The 16,930-nt window shown below is 37.5% G+C and overlaps 1 protein-coding gene across 5 annotated transcripts in view; it reads left to right on the top strand.

Annotated features, from left to right (window-relative positions):
• The window catches only part of Ankrd28 (ankyrin repeat domain 28), a 137,729-nt gene that overhangs the window by 71,940 nt on the left and 48,859 nt on the right, over positions 1-16,930 (top strand). For 3 of the 5 annotated variants that reach the window (XM_035453269.1, XM_027389511.2, XM_027389512.2), the window contains exon 3: positions 2,377-2,455. In XM_035453269.1, coding sequence (XP_035309160.1) covers positions 2,381-2,455 — 75 coding nt within the window. In that variant the 5' untranslated portion in view covers positions 2,377-2,380. Of the gene's footprint in view, positions 1-2,376; positions 2,456-13,728; positions 13,800-16,930 lie in introns of all 5 variants that reach the window. The other 2 variants (XM_027389510.2, XM_027389509.2) reach the window with 1 other exon arrangement.

Below are 16,930 nucleotides of genomic sequence, written 5' to 3'. Positions count from 1 at the left end.
ACAACAATTGTTTATTGTGTGATTTCTCTCAATCTATTCCATTTCCTGGGATGAAAATTAAAAACCTGATGCAATAGATTCTAATTCTGATCATAGAGGTAAGGACTCTTAGCTTCCTAACTCCTTTAACATTTATAACACTAATTCCCCATATAGTATTTTTATATGATATTGCTAAGCCCCCCCACACACATCTTTTCTCAGTTCTTAAAGTAATTTAGGGATTCTCAAACTAGAAAATTACTCCAAAGTCAAGTAAGTTTATTATCTTTTACAGTCTTGAGGCTAAGGTGATAGCTTAGTGGGTAAAATACTTGCTGGACAGGTATGGGGAACAGAGTTTGAACACTCACATAAAATCTAAAAACTGGATGTGTTGGTGCATGCTTGTAATACTATTAACACTAGGAAGGCACAGATTCCTGGGGATCACTGGCCATCCAAACTAGCCTAATCAGTAAGCCTCAGGTCCCAGTGATTGAGCCTGTCTGAACTGGACAGCTCTTGAGAAATGAGTCCTGAGGTTGACATTTGGCCTCCACATGCACACATACACACCCATGTATCTACACATACAAACCATTCTTCCCTCTCTTCCCCTCCCCCTTGTGGGGGAGGGGGGGCTATGAAGACTGGAGGTTTTTCTACTTTATATAAGCTTATTTTTCCAAGTAATCTAGAGGTCAGTGTTACAAGATGATGGCTTATGAAATCATTCACAATCTTGTTTGACATTCTGCTGTGCTACTGGCCTTACATTTACATGTTCAAAGCTGGCTTGGTTTCACATCTGCCTTTTAGCCTGTGGGAAGTGTGAAAATACTCAAGCTGAAAGCCAGTTTTTGTTTTGTTTTGTTTTCATTCTTTTTAGACAAGATCTTGCTATGTCATTTAACTTGATCTGGAATTCCACAATGTAGCTCAGGATAGAGCTATGATATTTCTGCCCCAGCCTCCCATATGCTGCTGTTAGGCATGGTAGTCACCCAGCTTGACAGTACCTTTTAAAATGAAGGTGATCTGAAAGTTCTGAGATGATTTTATTCCTCTACTGTTGGTCCACACTAATTATAGGTAACATAACTTTAGGTAATCTAGGGATGTAACCTCTTATCATACAGTAAATGACAAGTTACAGCTTGCTGCTCCTCCTCTTCCTCCTCCTCCTTCTCCTCTTCCTTTTTTGTGGTTTGCCGAGACAGGGTGTATTAGAGTTTTTATAGCTGTGAAAAGACACCATGATGACTCTTATAAAGGAAAACATTTACTTGGGTAGTTTAGGTTTAGTCCATTATCATACAGCCATGTCAGTGATAGTCCAATGTAATTTTGTATGTGCTTTGTTAATTGAAAGTCTCTTAATGTGACATTACTTTGTACCTTTCTTCAATTGGAGTTCACTTGTTTTGGAATAAGAGAATTATAAAGCTGTATATTAAATGTAGCTTTCCTTTCTGGTGGAAGATTTGGAAATAAGATGTATTTTTTATATTAAAACAGACATGTATGTATTTTGGGTATGAAAGTAAAAATCAATAGAAATATTATGACTAACCTTAGTATTGTGTTAAAGGATAATTCTAAATTCACAAAGACATTTTCTTTCAGTGCCTCTAAGAGTACTCCTTTGGAAACATTTTGATGAGTATATTATCTGATATTTTGAAGTTTGTTAAGTTGTCAATTCTAAACTGTTTTAAAATTGTGGAACTGTATTGGTAAAAAGAAAAGTATGTAAAAAATATTTGCTCAAGCCAGGCATAGTGGTGCACTCCTTTAATCCCAGCGTTTGTGATGCAGAGTCAGGCATCTTTGAGTTTGAGTCCAGCCTAGTCTACATAGTGAGACCCTGTCTTGGAAAAAAAAATACTTTTTTCCTCATTTGTATTGTAATTTTTATTTGATGAACTTTACATAGGTTGAATATCCTTTATCTAAAATTCTTGGGACCAGAGTATGTTGTTTCGAGGATGATATTTAAGTTTAATCATAAGACTTGTGATTTCACGTATGCCTTATACATGTCAGTTGAGGATAATTGTACATAATATCTTTAAGAATTTTACATGTGAAACAAAATTTCTTCAAAGTTAATTTTCCATTTGTGGTATCATGTCAGTCCTCAAAACCTTTTGGAATTTGGTTTGTTGCTGATTTTCAAAGTAGGACCAAACCATTCAACTCAAGCCATGGTTATTTAGTCAACTGCATTTGTAAAGGCCTTTTCTCATCTTAGCAGTTGAAACACCCTACATTTTGTTGTTGAGATTTGCATGGTAGAGTTGTGGAAATAATAATTGGGTAGTTAATAATGTTTTCATTTTATTCAAACTATATTTTTTGTTATTTTAAAAGAGCTATTTCATCTTTTCACAGGACAATGAGAAGAGAACTCCTTTACATGCTGCTGCCTATCTTGGAGATGCAGAAATCATTGAACTGCTTATTTTATCTGGTAGGCCAACTCCTGTGATGAGTTCATGTTGTTTTGTTTTGCCATAATTAGTGTTTCTCAAGCCTGACTGCCTACTGTTTCTTAATAATGGTTTCGTAAGTTGAGGCCAATTGATTCACTCTATAAATTCGGATCACATAACCTGTTGTAGGTGCTTAAAGTACTTTAAGAAGTAGAACAAATGTTGCTGTCCTTACAGGAGGAATGGGAATGAAATACATGTTACAAAAGGCCATATATATTGTAATTTTCATGGGCCTCATTGAATACAGAGTTAAGAGGAGCCGATTACATCTCTCCAAAGGTGACTTCTCCAAAGGAGAGAGGGTAATAGTGGTCCAGCAGCTAGGTAGGAAGAAACAAGTCATATTGTATGCAGAAATTTAAGGCAGTGCCAACACAACTTATTTCTTTAAGTGGCTTTTATTTTGAGCTGAGGATATAATTCCGTTGGTAAAAGTGCTTGTTGTGTACATATGCAACTTAAGTTTAGATCTCTTCTAGCTCCCGTATAAGAATCCAGGTGCAGCAGTTCACAGCTGCAATTTCAGTACTGGGGAGGCAGAGACAGATAGATTTGGAGTTTGATGGCCAGCCAAACTGCCTAGCAAAAGCAGTGAGTTCTAGGTTCAGTGAGAGACTTTGTTTCAAAACATAGGTAGAAAGTAATTAAGGAAGACAGCCCAACATTGGCTTCTGGTTTCCACATGTACATATATACCACATGTATCCACATAGGAAAACTCACACATACAATCCCAAAGGAAAACAGTTTTTATTTCAATTTTTTAAAAGATAATCTGCACATCAGAAGAGGGCACCAGATCTCATAACGATGGTTGTGAGCCACCATATGGTTGCTGGGAATTGAACTCAGGACCTCTGGATGAACAGCCAGTGCTCTTAACCTCTGAGCCATCTCTCCAGCCCATCAATCTTTTTTTTTTTTTTTTTTGGTTTTTCGAGACAGGGTTTCTCTGTGTAGCTTTGGAGCCTATCCTGGCACTCGCTGGAGACCAGACTGGCCTTGAACTCACAGAGATCCGCCTGCCTCTGCCTCCCGAGTGCTGGGATTAAAGGCCCAGCTTATTTCAATTTTTTTGAAGATCTTTAAAATGCCTTTTTAGAAATTATGCTTTATGGGCTGAGTGTGTAGCTCAGTCGGTCTAGCATATAGGAAGCCCTGGGTTCCATACCCAGCTCCCTAGCACTGCCTAAACTAGATGTGACAGCACACATGTTAATGTAATCCCAGCTCTTGAGAGAGAGCAGCAGGAGAATCAGGAATTCAATATAATTCTCAGCTACATAACAAATTTGAGGCCAGCTTACAATGTATAATACCCTGTTGTTTATTCATGAACAGGGGATTCTAGTTTATTTCTATTTTTTAACTTCTCTTAAACTTTTCAATGAAGTCTTTTATTATATAACACTAAAACTTACTCTTAGTGAATAGCTGTTATTGACACCAGACTGGCTATGAATCCCAAAGCAGGCAGTCAAATGGTTTAGAAATACTTTTATTATAGCCAGATTTTTTTTTTATGTGTATGAATACACGTTATGTATGTTCACCACATCTATGTCTGGTACCTATAGAGGTTACAAGAGGGTCTCTGATGCCCTGGAACTAGAGTTATAGATAATTGTGAGTGACCACATGGGTGTTGAGAATTGAATCCAGGGACATTGCAAAAGCAGCAAGTGTTCTAAGTCGCCAAGCTCTCTCTCTCCAGCCTCATAACTAGATTATTTTACTGACTTGTTTGTAAAGGATATGAGACACTGAATTGTTCTTGTATTGCCAGATTGAACATATAGTTAATAGAACGACATTTTGTAATGTAGTCTCCTTAAAAATCCCTCATTAAGTTTGGAGAGATGGCTCAGTGGTTATGCACACTGGCTGCTCTTCCAGAAGAACCAGGTTCAATTCCCCCAGCACCTACATGGCAGCTCACAACTGTCTGTAATTCCAGATCCAAGGGATTTGACAACCTCATACAGACATACATGCAGGCAAAACTCGAATGTACATACAATAAAAATAATGAATTATAAAATACAGTTTCAAAAATACTTCATTAAAATTTTGCCATTATACATGTATTTAAAATTTTTAAATCTGACTGTTATAACAAATTTTACAGTTACACAGAATTAAATATGATGTGGTATGGACCTACCTAATATTGTTAGTTTTTTTATGAATTATTTCATCTCTGTTTACTCATCATTTTTCAGCTAAAATTTACAGAATTTAAGAACAAGAAGTTCAAGAAAAAAGATCCTGCTTCCTCTTAATTAAGGCATCTTTAACAGAATATGTTGATGAGTCAAAACTTAATACATGGGATTTTTGTCACAAAATTATGAAAAATCATTTTTTTAATGTTGAAAAATAGCTGTGCTAGGTATAGAGACATGACTCAGTAAGCAAAGTGCTTGTCACATAAGCATCAAGATCTGATTTTGAATCCCCAGAACCCATGTGAAACCAGGCATGATAGCATGTTTCTAATCCCAGTGTGCCCATGTGAGATGGAAGGCAGAGACAAGAGAATCTCTAAAAGTTGCAGTATATGGTGGTGAGCAACAATGATAACCTGTTTCAAACACAGTGGAAGGAAAGTTCCAGCACAAAGTTACAGTATGTAAGTTGTCTTCCAACTTACATACACATCATATACATGGCGTACATATGACTGACAGAGCTCTAACAAATAAAAAGATGTATAATAGCTAAGTAAAGTTTAAATGGGACTATTCAAACCATGTGCACTTTCTTTTTGAGCAGCATGGTCTCCTTTATTAAATTATACTATTGGAATGTAAGGTGGCTCTTTCCCCTCAAGTCCATCTATTGCTGATTGACTGTTACTCTCCATCAACACCACTATTGTAAAAACTAACCACGTTGCCTGTTTGATCTCTTCTTTAGCATAGTGTTCTCTTGTGGAGAGATGACCTACACAGCTTTAGATCATATGAAAGATTGCTTGGGATTTTAGAATACACAGCCAAGAGAAAAGAACACATTGACACTAGCACAAAATGTTCTTTTAGAGCACTCAGTAGCTTTCCCTGTATCTGAAGAAGCTTCACTTAAGCCAATGTCCATCCTTATTGGGCACATATTTTTTCTTTTTTATTTGAATTAAAAACAAGATTGTTTTACATGTAAATCCCAGTTCCCACTCCCTCCCCTCCTCCCTAGTACCCCCCTCCCCACTAAAACCCTACCTATCACATATCCTTTCTGTTCCCCAGGGAGGGTGAGGCCTTCCATGGGGTGTAATCAGAGTCTATCATATCCTTTGGGATAGGACCTAGACCCTGTGTGTCTTGGCTCAGGGAGTATCCCTGTATGTGGATTGGGCTCCCAAAGTCCACACCTATGCTAGGAGATTTCCGAGGTCTCCTCACTGAAACCCATGTTCCTGGGGTCTGGATCAGTTCCATGCTGGTTTCCCAACTATCAGTCTGGGGACCAAAGCTCCCGTTGTTCAGGTCAGCTGTTTCTGCGGATTTCACCAGCCGGGTCTGGACTCCTTTGCCCATCACTCATTCTTCTCTGCAATTGGATTCCAGTTCAGTTCATTGATTAGTTGTGGGTGTCTGCTTCTACTTCCACCAGCTGCTGGATGAAGGCTATAGGATGGCATATAAGTCAGTCATCTTTATCAGGGGAGGGCATTTAAGATAGCCTCTCCTCTGTCGCTTAGATTGTTAGTTGGTGTCATCTTTGTAGATCTCCGGACATTTTCCTAGTGCCTGATTTCTCTGTAAACCTAAAATGTCTCTCTCTATTATGGTATCTCTTACCTTGTTTTCTTCTATTCTTCCCCCGACTCAAGCTTTCTGCTCCCTCATGTCCTCCTCACCCCTCCTCTTCTCCCCTTCTCATTTTCCTAGCTCTCCCCCTCTCCCCCATGCTTCCATTTGCTTAGGAGATCTTGTCCCTTTCCCCTCCTCCCGGGGACCATGTATATCTCTCTTAGGGTCCTCCTTGTTTCCTAGCTTCTCTGGTGGTGTGGATTGTAGGCTGGTAATCCTTTGCTCTATGTCTAAAATCCACATATGAATGAGTACATACCACGTTTGTCTTTTTGTGACTGGGTTACCTCACTCAGAATGGTTTCTTCTAGTTCCATCCATTTTCCTGCAAATTTCAAGATTTTTTTTTTCGGGCACATATTTTCTTATAATAGGTAAAAATTTTTTATATTTTGGTTTATGGTAGTGCTGTTTTATTATTATTATTCTGTGTTAAAACACAATAACCAATTAATGTATAGAAGAGGGAAGGATTTCTTTGGGGCTTATGGTTCTAGCGTAGGGTCCATAATGATGGAGACAGAATGAGAGCAAGAATCAGACATGGAGGCTGGAGTCTGAAGGCTCATATCTCAGACATCAAACAAGAAGTAGAGAGAGCACACTGGAAACCACACAGAGCTTTTAAAACCTCAAAGTCAGCCCTCAGTGACACATTTCCTCAACAAGGCCACACCTCCTAAGCCTTTTTCAAACAACTGGGGACCAAGAATTCAAATGTGTGATACTACGTGGAGCATCTCATTTGAACCATCACATTCCACTTGTTGGCCCACATAGGCTTCTGACCATTTCATAATGGAAATAATTTCAAAACTCTCCCTAGTCTTTTGCAGACTCAACACTGTTTTAAAGTCTCTTCTGAGATTCAAGACAGTCTCTTAGCTGTAACCCCCTATAAAATCTAAAAACAAATTACATACAGTGATACAAGATACACATTGCCATTCCAAAAGGGAAAAATAGAAGCATAGTGGGGAAAATAGTAGATCAAAGCAGTACCAAAACCCTGCAGGGCGAACTCCGTGTTCTGTTTGACATCAGCTTCTTGTCTGATGTCAAAGTACTTTGATGGCACTGTCCTTCCAGTTTCACTACCTGCAACATTATCCCTACCACCACGACAACTCTTAACATCTTGGGGTTTCCAACACAATCTAGATTTTACTTTCCACAGCTTCAGACAATGACCTCTTCAGGCCTCCATGCAGGGGACACCCTCACTCACCCCCGCCGCATACCTAGCCTCAATGACTCTCTTAAACGGCAGAGGAAGTTGGTCTTCCATGTATCCTTTATGACTCTAAGCCAGCACCATGTGGATGACACTGCCAAGTAGAGTTGCAAACTTGGGATTAATTCTGCCCCTACAGCCTTTAAGCATATTAGTACCACCTATTGTTTTATTGCTTTTTGGAAGCAGAAAGTTTTTTTTTCACAAGTTGGAAACTTAGGTGGAGTCTTGTCCTAAGTGCACTCTTCCCTTTATTCTGAGGCAGATTTGGCCTCTCCTTAAAGTTGTGAATCTTCTTAACAGTTACAGCCCTCTTCTAGCACAAGCCACAGCAGTAACATTTAGCTTGCCAGTGTCTTTTTCTCACCAACCCCTACATTTTGTATTTTTTTCTACCCCATTTGCTCCTTTTCATTGTAGACCTACATATGATTGCTAATAACCATAGAACAGAGCCGATAATAGGCTGTCTTGAAATCTCCACCGTTACTTTTAAATTTAGGCTTAGGAAAGTTCTTAGGACAAAGTCAAAAAATCAGACACATTATTTGCCAAAATATCAGGAATGGTCTTTAGTCCAGTTGCTAATATTGTTCCATCTGAAATCACTTGAGCTGAGCCTCTAACTTGTCACATAGCTTCAAAGCACCTACTAAGGTGGCCCACTAAGCTCCCATCAGGCTTTGATTAAGTATTCAACTACTTTTCTATTTAAAGTTCCAAACTCCTCCACATTCTTCCAAAAAGCAGCATGGTTAAATCTGTCACAGCAGTAGTCCAATCCTTCATACCAGTTTCTGCTTTAGTTATTATTTTTCTATTTCTGTGGTAAAACACCATGACCAAGAAAGTTTGCCGAAGGAAGGGTTTATTTGGGGCTTGCAGTTCCAGAGGGTTAGGGTTCATAATGATGGTGACATCATGACCGAAGGTAGCAGACATGACAGGTGGAAACAGAGCTGAGAGGACTCACAACTTAAACCACAAACAGGAAGCAGAGTGAACTGGGGTGTTGCCTTTGAAACTGCAAAGCCTGCCCTCAGTGACACACTTCATTCAGCAGGCAACATCTAAACCTCTAACAGGGCTACCAACTAGAGATGAAGTATTCAAATGCCCAAGGCTAATGGGAAGCATCTCATTCAAGCCACCACAGCTAGTAGTAACTATTTCCTCACTGAAGGTGGTGTTTCTTCGTATTATTTTATTACAATAATTATTATTTCATCATAATTTATTATTTCTTCATATTATTTTGGTGAATTATTTTAAGAATAAACTATAAAATTTGCAGTCAAGTTAAATTCATTGGAAATAAATACTTCTGCATGATGCAGCTCCAAGATTTGTAAGTAAATAGTGTTTTTTTGACATCACACATATAGCCAAGCTTTCTTAGAATCTATAAGTAAGCTGATATCCACTTGAACTAATAATTGTTTTAGAAGAAGTAAAATAATAACAGTAAGCAATGATTACTTAATGTATCTCTTTAATACTATACTAAAATTAGCCTTTTAGTGTATTTTACCCTCAGCTCTATGAAAGTATTGTAACACAAGAAAACTAAGACAGCTAGCTTTTATTAGCAGTGTGACTTACAACAGAAGCTTATCCTGTATTGTAGCTGAAAAGCTACAGGCAGAATTCAGACTCACATTCTGTTAAATTCACATTAATTCTGCCATAATCTGAATCTCTCCTCTTCCCTGTACCTACCCTTCATCATTACAACTATTGCTTCATATTGAATAAATTTGTATATGCTAGCATGTCTGTCCAAAACACTAAATTTTCTCATCACTTAACAATAGATATTTTTCATAGAAGCTATTAATTTAAAGCTTCCATTCAAATCATGTTGGCAGACTGGTGAATTATGACCTTGCTGGCATATGGAAGGCATTACTCAAAAATTCATTCATTGTCCTCTTATAGAAAATAATTCTTAGTGCACAACAGGAATCTGATATTTCTGCCCTTAAGAATTAGAGCTAAAGTATGAGCCCCATGAAAGCTTGTAACCCAGGTGTATTAATTAGCCAGGCTGTTGTTTTGTTTGTTTGTTTGTTTTTAAAGGTCCCATCAAGCAGGTAGCTTAAAGAACAAATTTATTTTCTCACAGTTCTGGTCAGAAACATGAGATCAAGGTACGAACAGGATTACTTCCTTCTTAAAAGCAAAGGCTCTGTTGTGTGCCTGTTTCCTTGGCTTATGAGAGGTCTTTCCCCTCTACTTTGAGTATGTCTGAAGCTGTGTCTACATTTCTTGTTCTTCTAAAAAATATTTTTATTAATTCTTTGAGAACTATTGGGGGCTGGAGAAATGGCCCAGCAGTTAAAACTAGTATTCAATGCCATCTTCCTTAAACTGCTCTTTTGCCTTAAGATTGTTTGCAGTGATTTCTTTTGCCAAAACATCTACTGGTAACTTAGCAGTAGCAGTCAGTGGAGATGGGGTTGCTAGTGTATAGTTTCTGGTTGAATGACCAGGACATAGTAAAGAGGTTAATCTTTTCTTAGTGACTTAACATCTTTATAGCTCATAGATTTTTATCTTTTGTCATGTGTGGAGAGAGTGATGGTACTGCTAAAGGCTGGTACAGCTTTGTCTTTTATTCTCTCCACAAAGAAAGTTTATGTTTTAAGGGGATATAATGCTCTTCTTCTCCCTCTCCTCCTGTTCCTTTTTATTTTCCTTTCTTTCTCCTCATCTTCCCTGTTAACCTTTCTGACTAGTATTCTATACTCTTGACCAGCTGTTGCACCATTAACTTTACTCTGGCTGTATCTTGCATTACTAGACTGGCTTTGCTGTCTAATGTCTGTATTAAATGTACAGCTAATCTTGGAGTTCTTTGTAGAACAGAAATCTATTGCCTTCAGAGTTTAATGAAACTATATGCTGCTTTGCTTGTGGCTCTTACATCATTATTTGTTGTTATTTCCTTTTGTAGGAACACAGCCAACTACTTGGAAATGTGCATTACTATATAGTGTTTGTTAGTTTGCAAATCTCGTACAAGTTAATGTATGTGTGTTAGAAAAAGACCTTTTCATTGATGCCTGCAGTATTTTTCATGAATTGGCCTTTACATTACAAGAAGTCAAAACATTTGGTTAGTGCTTTTATTTTTATTTTTTAACATAATATTTTCACTAATTATTTGGGAATTTTACATAAATACACCACTAATCACCCAGGTCCTCCCCCTCCCCCTTGTGGTCTCCCCGCCTCCAAAAAAATTTTTTTTAAAGTCCAATTTATGTTGTCCATATAGTCAATGGAGCTGGTCAAACTTCCCGTGATGAGCCCCTTAAAGAAAAGTGAGTCCTTCCCCACCTACACCCCCACCAGTAGCCATCTGCTGTGGAGAGCTACACTTCAGCACTTCATGCTACATGGAGCACACACTTATCACACTTTTTAAGAGTTCTCTTCGATGGCTTCCTGTCTAGGGTATTACTTTTGAGGGGTGGGGATGCTGTCTGATTAGTGCTTTTCAAAGAAGCAAAGGATGTAACAAAATAGCCATCTTCTAAAAAAAAAAGATAATAATCAGAAGCTTAAAATTCCATCATTGAACAAGCCCTGTATTTTTTAGTATTATTTGTTACAAGTAGCAGTGTGATATCCCAGCGTTAACTTTTAATGGATTCTTTATTGTAGTTATTTGTGATAAATTAATTTTGATTGTTATTAAACATAAGAAGAAAAAAGACTGTCAGAACAAAACAGAAAGAACGGGGAGTTTTCTTTTGAATTGTGATCTCCTTAGTGCACTTATAATTAGATTGTTTCCATGTAGTTATGTGTCTGATAATCCACATACAAAAGAAATACTTAAAAAACAGAAAAAAGAAAAAAAAATTATCCAATTCCTAGTTCATTTCCTATTGTTTGTACTTGAAGCCAAATTCTCGAAATTTTTCATGATCATCCTTTAATTTCTTCTCGAATATGTTTTATTTTTTGAATAGGCTACAAAGATTTTTCTGTACATAGAAAATAACAGGAGCTATAATAATAGAGAGTAACAATGAAGTAGCTCTTTCCCCCCAACCTTCTGTGTGCCTGTCTAGTATTCAGTGTACCCCATAACCAACCAGACAGGTACCTACTCTTCTAATATGTTGTCATTCCTCTAGGGTTTCAGTATTTGTATTAAGCAAATATGAATATAGACTTACCTCTTCCTATTTCTAATTAAAGGTAAAACGCTATTTTAGATATTATTTTTTTGGACTTTTTATTTATCAAAGTTGTATCAGCACATGGAGCACCTCCTTGTTTTTTGTGGCAGCCACATTCTGTTCTCTTGTCATTACTTTAAAGCTGACTTCTTGAAGGCATTTATGAGGTCTCATCTTTTTTGCCTTTGTTGACCCAGGTATTTTCTCTTTTAGTAGGTTGTATTTCTACTATGTACAGATACATTTGTGGACGTAAGTATTTATGTAGAAAGAGTCATGGGTGTAATAGAAAACCATGGAACTCCTCAGGAAAATGAGAGAGTGACAGACCCTGTTATACTTCACTAACTCTAGGACTTGGGCCTTCCAAAGAAAGGAAATTTTCAAATATTTTTACCTAGACTCAAAACAGAGTCTGACTTTACTATGGCTAGGTTGTGTGCCTTAACCATCTTGGCCTTCACAGGCCTGATAGGTAGTTGCCTAAATATTTATTACACGAATATACTCTTGTCTGAGGTGTCCTTTGTTGTTGCAACACAGTGTACCATGTGCAAGATCCTGAGTTAGATTCTGTAGCGTTACAATTGTTCTTGGGTGGGGAGGTTCAAGACAGGGTTTCTCTGTACCCTTGGAGCCTGTCCTGGAACTCGTTCTGAAGATCAGGCTGGCCTACTGCCTGGCAATATTTTTTAAAATATACACACTACTCTCTTTGATTAGTTTTTTATTTTGTTGACTTTACTCCTTCCTTCTCTCTCAGCATTCTTGAAAGCTCTCCCATTGGCTCTTGGGTCTGTCATTGTTGTCGCTGTTGATGCCTACAGAGAACTCAACTACTCTCAAATTTTTAATACGTTTGTTTTCTGCATGTTTTATAGTCTCTTGTGTTCAGGACTTCTAAATCTACCATCAACATAGGTGCTATATGTACTGGGTTATTATATGGTGATCTTTGTACCAAGGTATTATGAAATCTCTTATAGATAAAGAAACTTAAGTTCAGAGGGGTCACACAACTACATTAAAGCTATAATATAAAGTTACTGTAGTCGATTATCTGTCCCCTGAACCCTCACACTTAGAAAAGAAGAAATGTAAGCATCAGGAAGTATGAATTCTAGCAATACTTGACTCTGATTTGTGTATATAAGTATAAAACTGCAGAAATATATTAAGGATTATTCATCATATTTTTGTAATCATCTAGGAAATTAGGAATTGGAGTTTGCAGCATAAATCTAGAGGGATGTATATAAGACAGAACCTAATGACCAGTTGAATAGCCAAAGCAATTTCTTTTCTGCTCATTGCATACTACTACTGTGAGCCTCTTCTATTTGTTTTTTTTTTAAACTTATAATGTAATATTTTTATTTTGTTGGATGTATTTGTATTTTGTTGTTACTTTTGTCTGTTGACTTAAATTTTTTTGATTACACATAACTTGATTTTTTAAAAATCCTTCTTTAACTTTAGGTGTAACCAAGAAAGACATGTAAATTGGTTTGTTTCTTCTTTGTTTTCCTACATTTGTAAACATTGAATCCATTTTGTACAATAACCTTATAGTATGAGTGTGTTTATAGTTAGACCTATATAACTAACTTTATAATACTTTATGACCTAATACATTCATTAGTAAAGAAATGCAATGAAGTTTTTAAATTAATATACAATTCATCTTGTTTGTTTAAGTATTTGGGGTTAACATATACTTTAAGGTGGATTTGATTTTTTTTCTTGAGTGTGCTCTGTATAAAGGTGGCTTTTCTAGCCTAGATATAAAATGGTGTTTATTTTTAATAAAAAGAACTGATTCCTTTTTTGGATAATTACTTCAACTTAAAAGAATAATTTTGTTTTATAACCTAAGGTTAATTTATTGGCAGAAAGGGTACAAGTAATTTTTTCAATTGTTATCCAATTGGGAATAAATCTAACTTTAGATTTATTTAAAAAAAGTTCATGTAAACTATTTCAATTATTTTTTCTTCTTGTTACAGGAGCTAGAGTTAATGCCAAAGACAGCAAATGGTTGACACCTTTACACAGAGCAGTTGCGTCTTGTAGTGAGGTATGACATTTCTCTTAGTTAATGTATATAAAGAAGCACTAAGTAAGCCTGAGTGGGTCCAGTTTAAAACTGCATTTTTAACAGAAAAAAAAACCTACTAAAATATCTAGACTGATCATTTTATATCAAAATTTGTACAAACTAAGCTAATTGTTGCATTTCCCCCTTTGTGTGTAAGGCTCTTAGACTGAAGTAAACAACAGTAGAAACCCTATTTTTGTCCCTCCAAGAGAAAGTATTTTTCTTTTTTTTTAAACTTCAGTTTTAAAAATTTTTATTGGTGTTTTGCCTGTATATATGCCTATGCAGGAATGTTGGATCCTGGATGCCAAGTGGGTGCTGGGAGTTGAACCCAGGTCCTCTGGAAGAATAGTCAATGCTCTTTACTTCAGCTTGAGAAAGTGTTTTTCTTTTTTTTCATTTTTTGAGTCAGGGTTTCTCTGTGTAGCTTTGTAGACCAGGCTGGCCTCTAGTCGAAGTCATAGAGATCCGCCTGCCTCTGCCTCCCAAGGGCTGGGATTAAAGACATGTGCTACCATCGCCCAGCTGAGAAAGTGTTTTTCTATCCCATAATCCTCTTTTGGGTCTTTTCTTTACTCTGTCCCATGATCTGCTAACAAAATGTCATCAGTATATAATGATGAATTTGTAGGATTTATTTGAACATTGAAGTTAATTTTAGGAATATTACTTTTAAGTAAATTTTTATGAATGTCTTTGAGTGTGTGTGTCCCCACATTCATGTTCACATGTTTGGGCATACCTGTATAAGTATGTGAGTGTGATTGCATTTGTATGCACATGCATGTGGAAGCCCAAAGTTGACATCAGATGTTTTTCTGGTCATTTTATTCATTGAAATGGGGTCTTTTGCTGAACTCAGAGCTCAAGAAGTCTGGCAGGGCCAGACTTGCTCTAGGTACTTCCTGTTTCTGTCTCCGAAGTGCTGGGACAGGTAGCTGCCCACCTACCTGGCTTTTTCACAAGGGTTCTAGGAATGCAAACCTGGGTCCACATACACTTGTACCTTATCAAACACTGTGCCATTTCTCCAGCCCTTCATCCCCATTTCAGTTTGAAAAGTATTACCTTAAAGAATGTGAGATCTCTCCCATGAATAAAAGACTCTTTCCTGTTTATAGTCCTATATACTGTTTGTCCATTAAGATAACCGACATTTTTAGAAGCTATTCTTAATATGCTTGCCATCTTCAAGACCTTATAACACCTTTGTAAGAACAGATGTTTGAAGAAGTGACTGAGAACCCGAACCTTACTTTTTCTGTCATTTTACTGCTTCATTAAAGTACATGAGATACTTAACTTGCCCTTTCATGTCTCTTTTTATTCAGTTTTCTGTATCCCCCGAGGAAGCTACAGTTATGATTTATATCACTATCATTGTAGAATTTTGTAGAAATTGAATCAATATGTATTATTTTGTTTTGATTTCTGCAACATAACCTTATTATGATTTGTTGATGCTGCCGATGTTAATAATAATTTCCCCTTTATTACTGAGTAATGTTATACGGTTGCCATTCCAATTTCTTATTGATAGATATTTGCATGTTTGATTTTATGAATGTTCAAAAGAAATTGATATAAGCATTTGTACTGGTTGGGTTTGCAACTTGTCATCCAAGAAGAGAATTTTTTTCTTTTTTCTTTTCCTTTGAGATAGCTCTTACTCTGTAATATAGGCTGACATCAAACTCATGATCCACCTGCCTCATCCTCCCAAGTGCCAAAATTATAGATGTGTATCACCATACCCAGCTTGGTCTTTTCTCTCTCTCTTGGTCTTCTCTCTCTCTCTCTCTCTCTCTCTCTCTCTCTCTCTCTCTCTCTCTCTCTCTCTCTCTCTCGTCTTCTCTCTCTCTCTCTCGGTCTTTCTCTCTCTCTCTCTCTCTCTCTCTCTCGTGTGTGTGTGTGTGTGTGTGTGTGTGTGTGTGTGTGTGTGTGTGTGTGTGTGTGTGTGTCCCCGAGTCCGTGCACATGTGTTCATATGCAAGTGTGTGTTTTGCCTGATTGTACCCATGGGTGCCAGATCTCTTGGTACTGGAGTTAAGAGATAGATAATTGTAAGCTGCTGTGGGTCCTGTAAATTGAACCCAGGTCCTTTTCAAGAGCAGTCGTCACTCTGAGCTGCTCAGGCATCTCTCCAGTCCCAGAAGAGGGAATCTTTATTGAGAAAATGGTGCTATTAAGATTTTGGCTTGGCCAGGCGTTGGTGGTGCCTGCCTTTAATCCCAGCACTCAGGAGGCAGAGACAAACAGATCTCTGTGAATTCAAGGCCAGCCTGGTCTATAGAGCGAGTTCCAGGACAGCCTCCAAAGCAATACAGAGAAACCCTGTCTCGGGGAAACACACACACACGCACGCACGCACTCGCGCGCGATATTTTGGCTTGTAGGCAAGTCTGTGGGGTGTTGACCTGATAAATGATTGGTGGGACAGGTGGTCCTTGGTTATATAAGAAAGCACACTGAGCAAGTTGGGAAGAACAAGCCAGTAGCAGCACCCATCCATGGCTTCTGCTAACCTGCCTCCAGGTTCCCGCCTTGAATTCCTGCCCTGACTTTCTTTCATAAGTTTTAAGATGAAACAAACTTTTTCCTTACTAAGATGCTTTTTGGTCATGGTGTTTTATTAAATCAGTAGAAACCCTAACTAAGACAGCATTCTTGAAGAGGTCTGTTTATTTTCTCTAACTGGAATAGAAAATAGAATTGTGGGGTCAGAGAATTCTAAGTATCTTTGATTTACTGCCTGACTTCCTCAGCAAGTTAGTAGATTCCTGAGCATCTCTTCAGTCTTTTTTTTTTTTTTTTTTTAACCAACCCTAGTAAGTACTACTAAGTACTAGTGCTGTTTCCTATATTTCAGACAGTTCTGATTGTTCTTTATTTCAAAGACCAAAGTTGTACTTATGCCATTTAGTCATCCTTGAACCCTTGTAGCCTTATAGTTCACACTTTAACGATCTCCATGTGCACTAGTTAGTTTTATCTTTTCCTCTTTCTCCACATCCTCCCCAACATTTGTTGACTGTGACAAGCAGAACCAGTGAGTTGTGAGCTTGAGCAGCTTCTGCTGGGAGGTCCTTCAGTTATGTTACACCTTGGAG

The sequence above is a fragment of the Cricetulus griseus genome (assembly GCF_003668045.3).
Source record: "Cricetulus griseus strain 17A/GY chromosome 1 unlocalized genomic scaffold, alternate assembly CriGri-PICRH-1.0 chr1_1, whole genome shotgun sequence".
NCBI lineage: Eukaryota > Metazoa > Chordata > Mammalia > Rodentia > Cricetidae > Cricetulus > Cricetulus griseus.
Note: the sequence above shows the minus strand (reverse complement) of the source record. Positions and strands in the feature narration are given on the sequence as shown.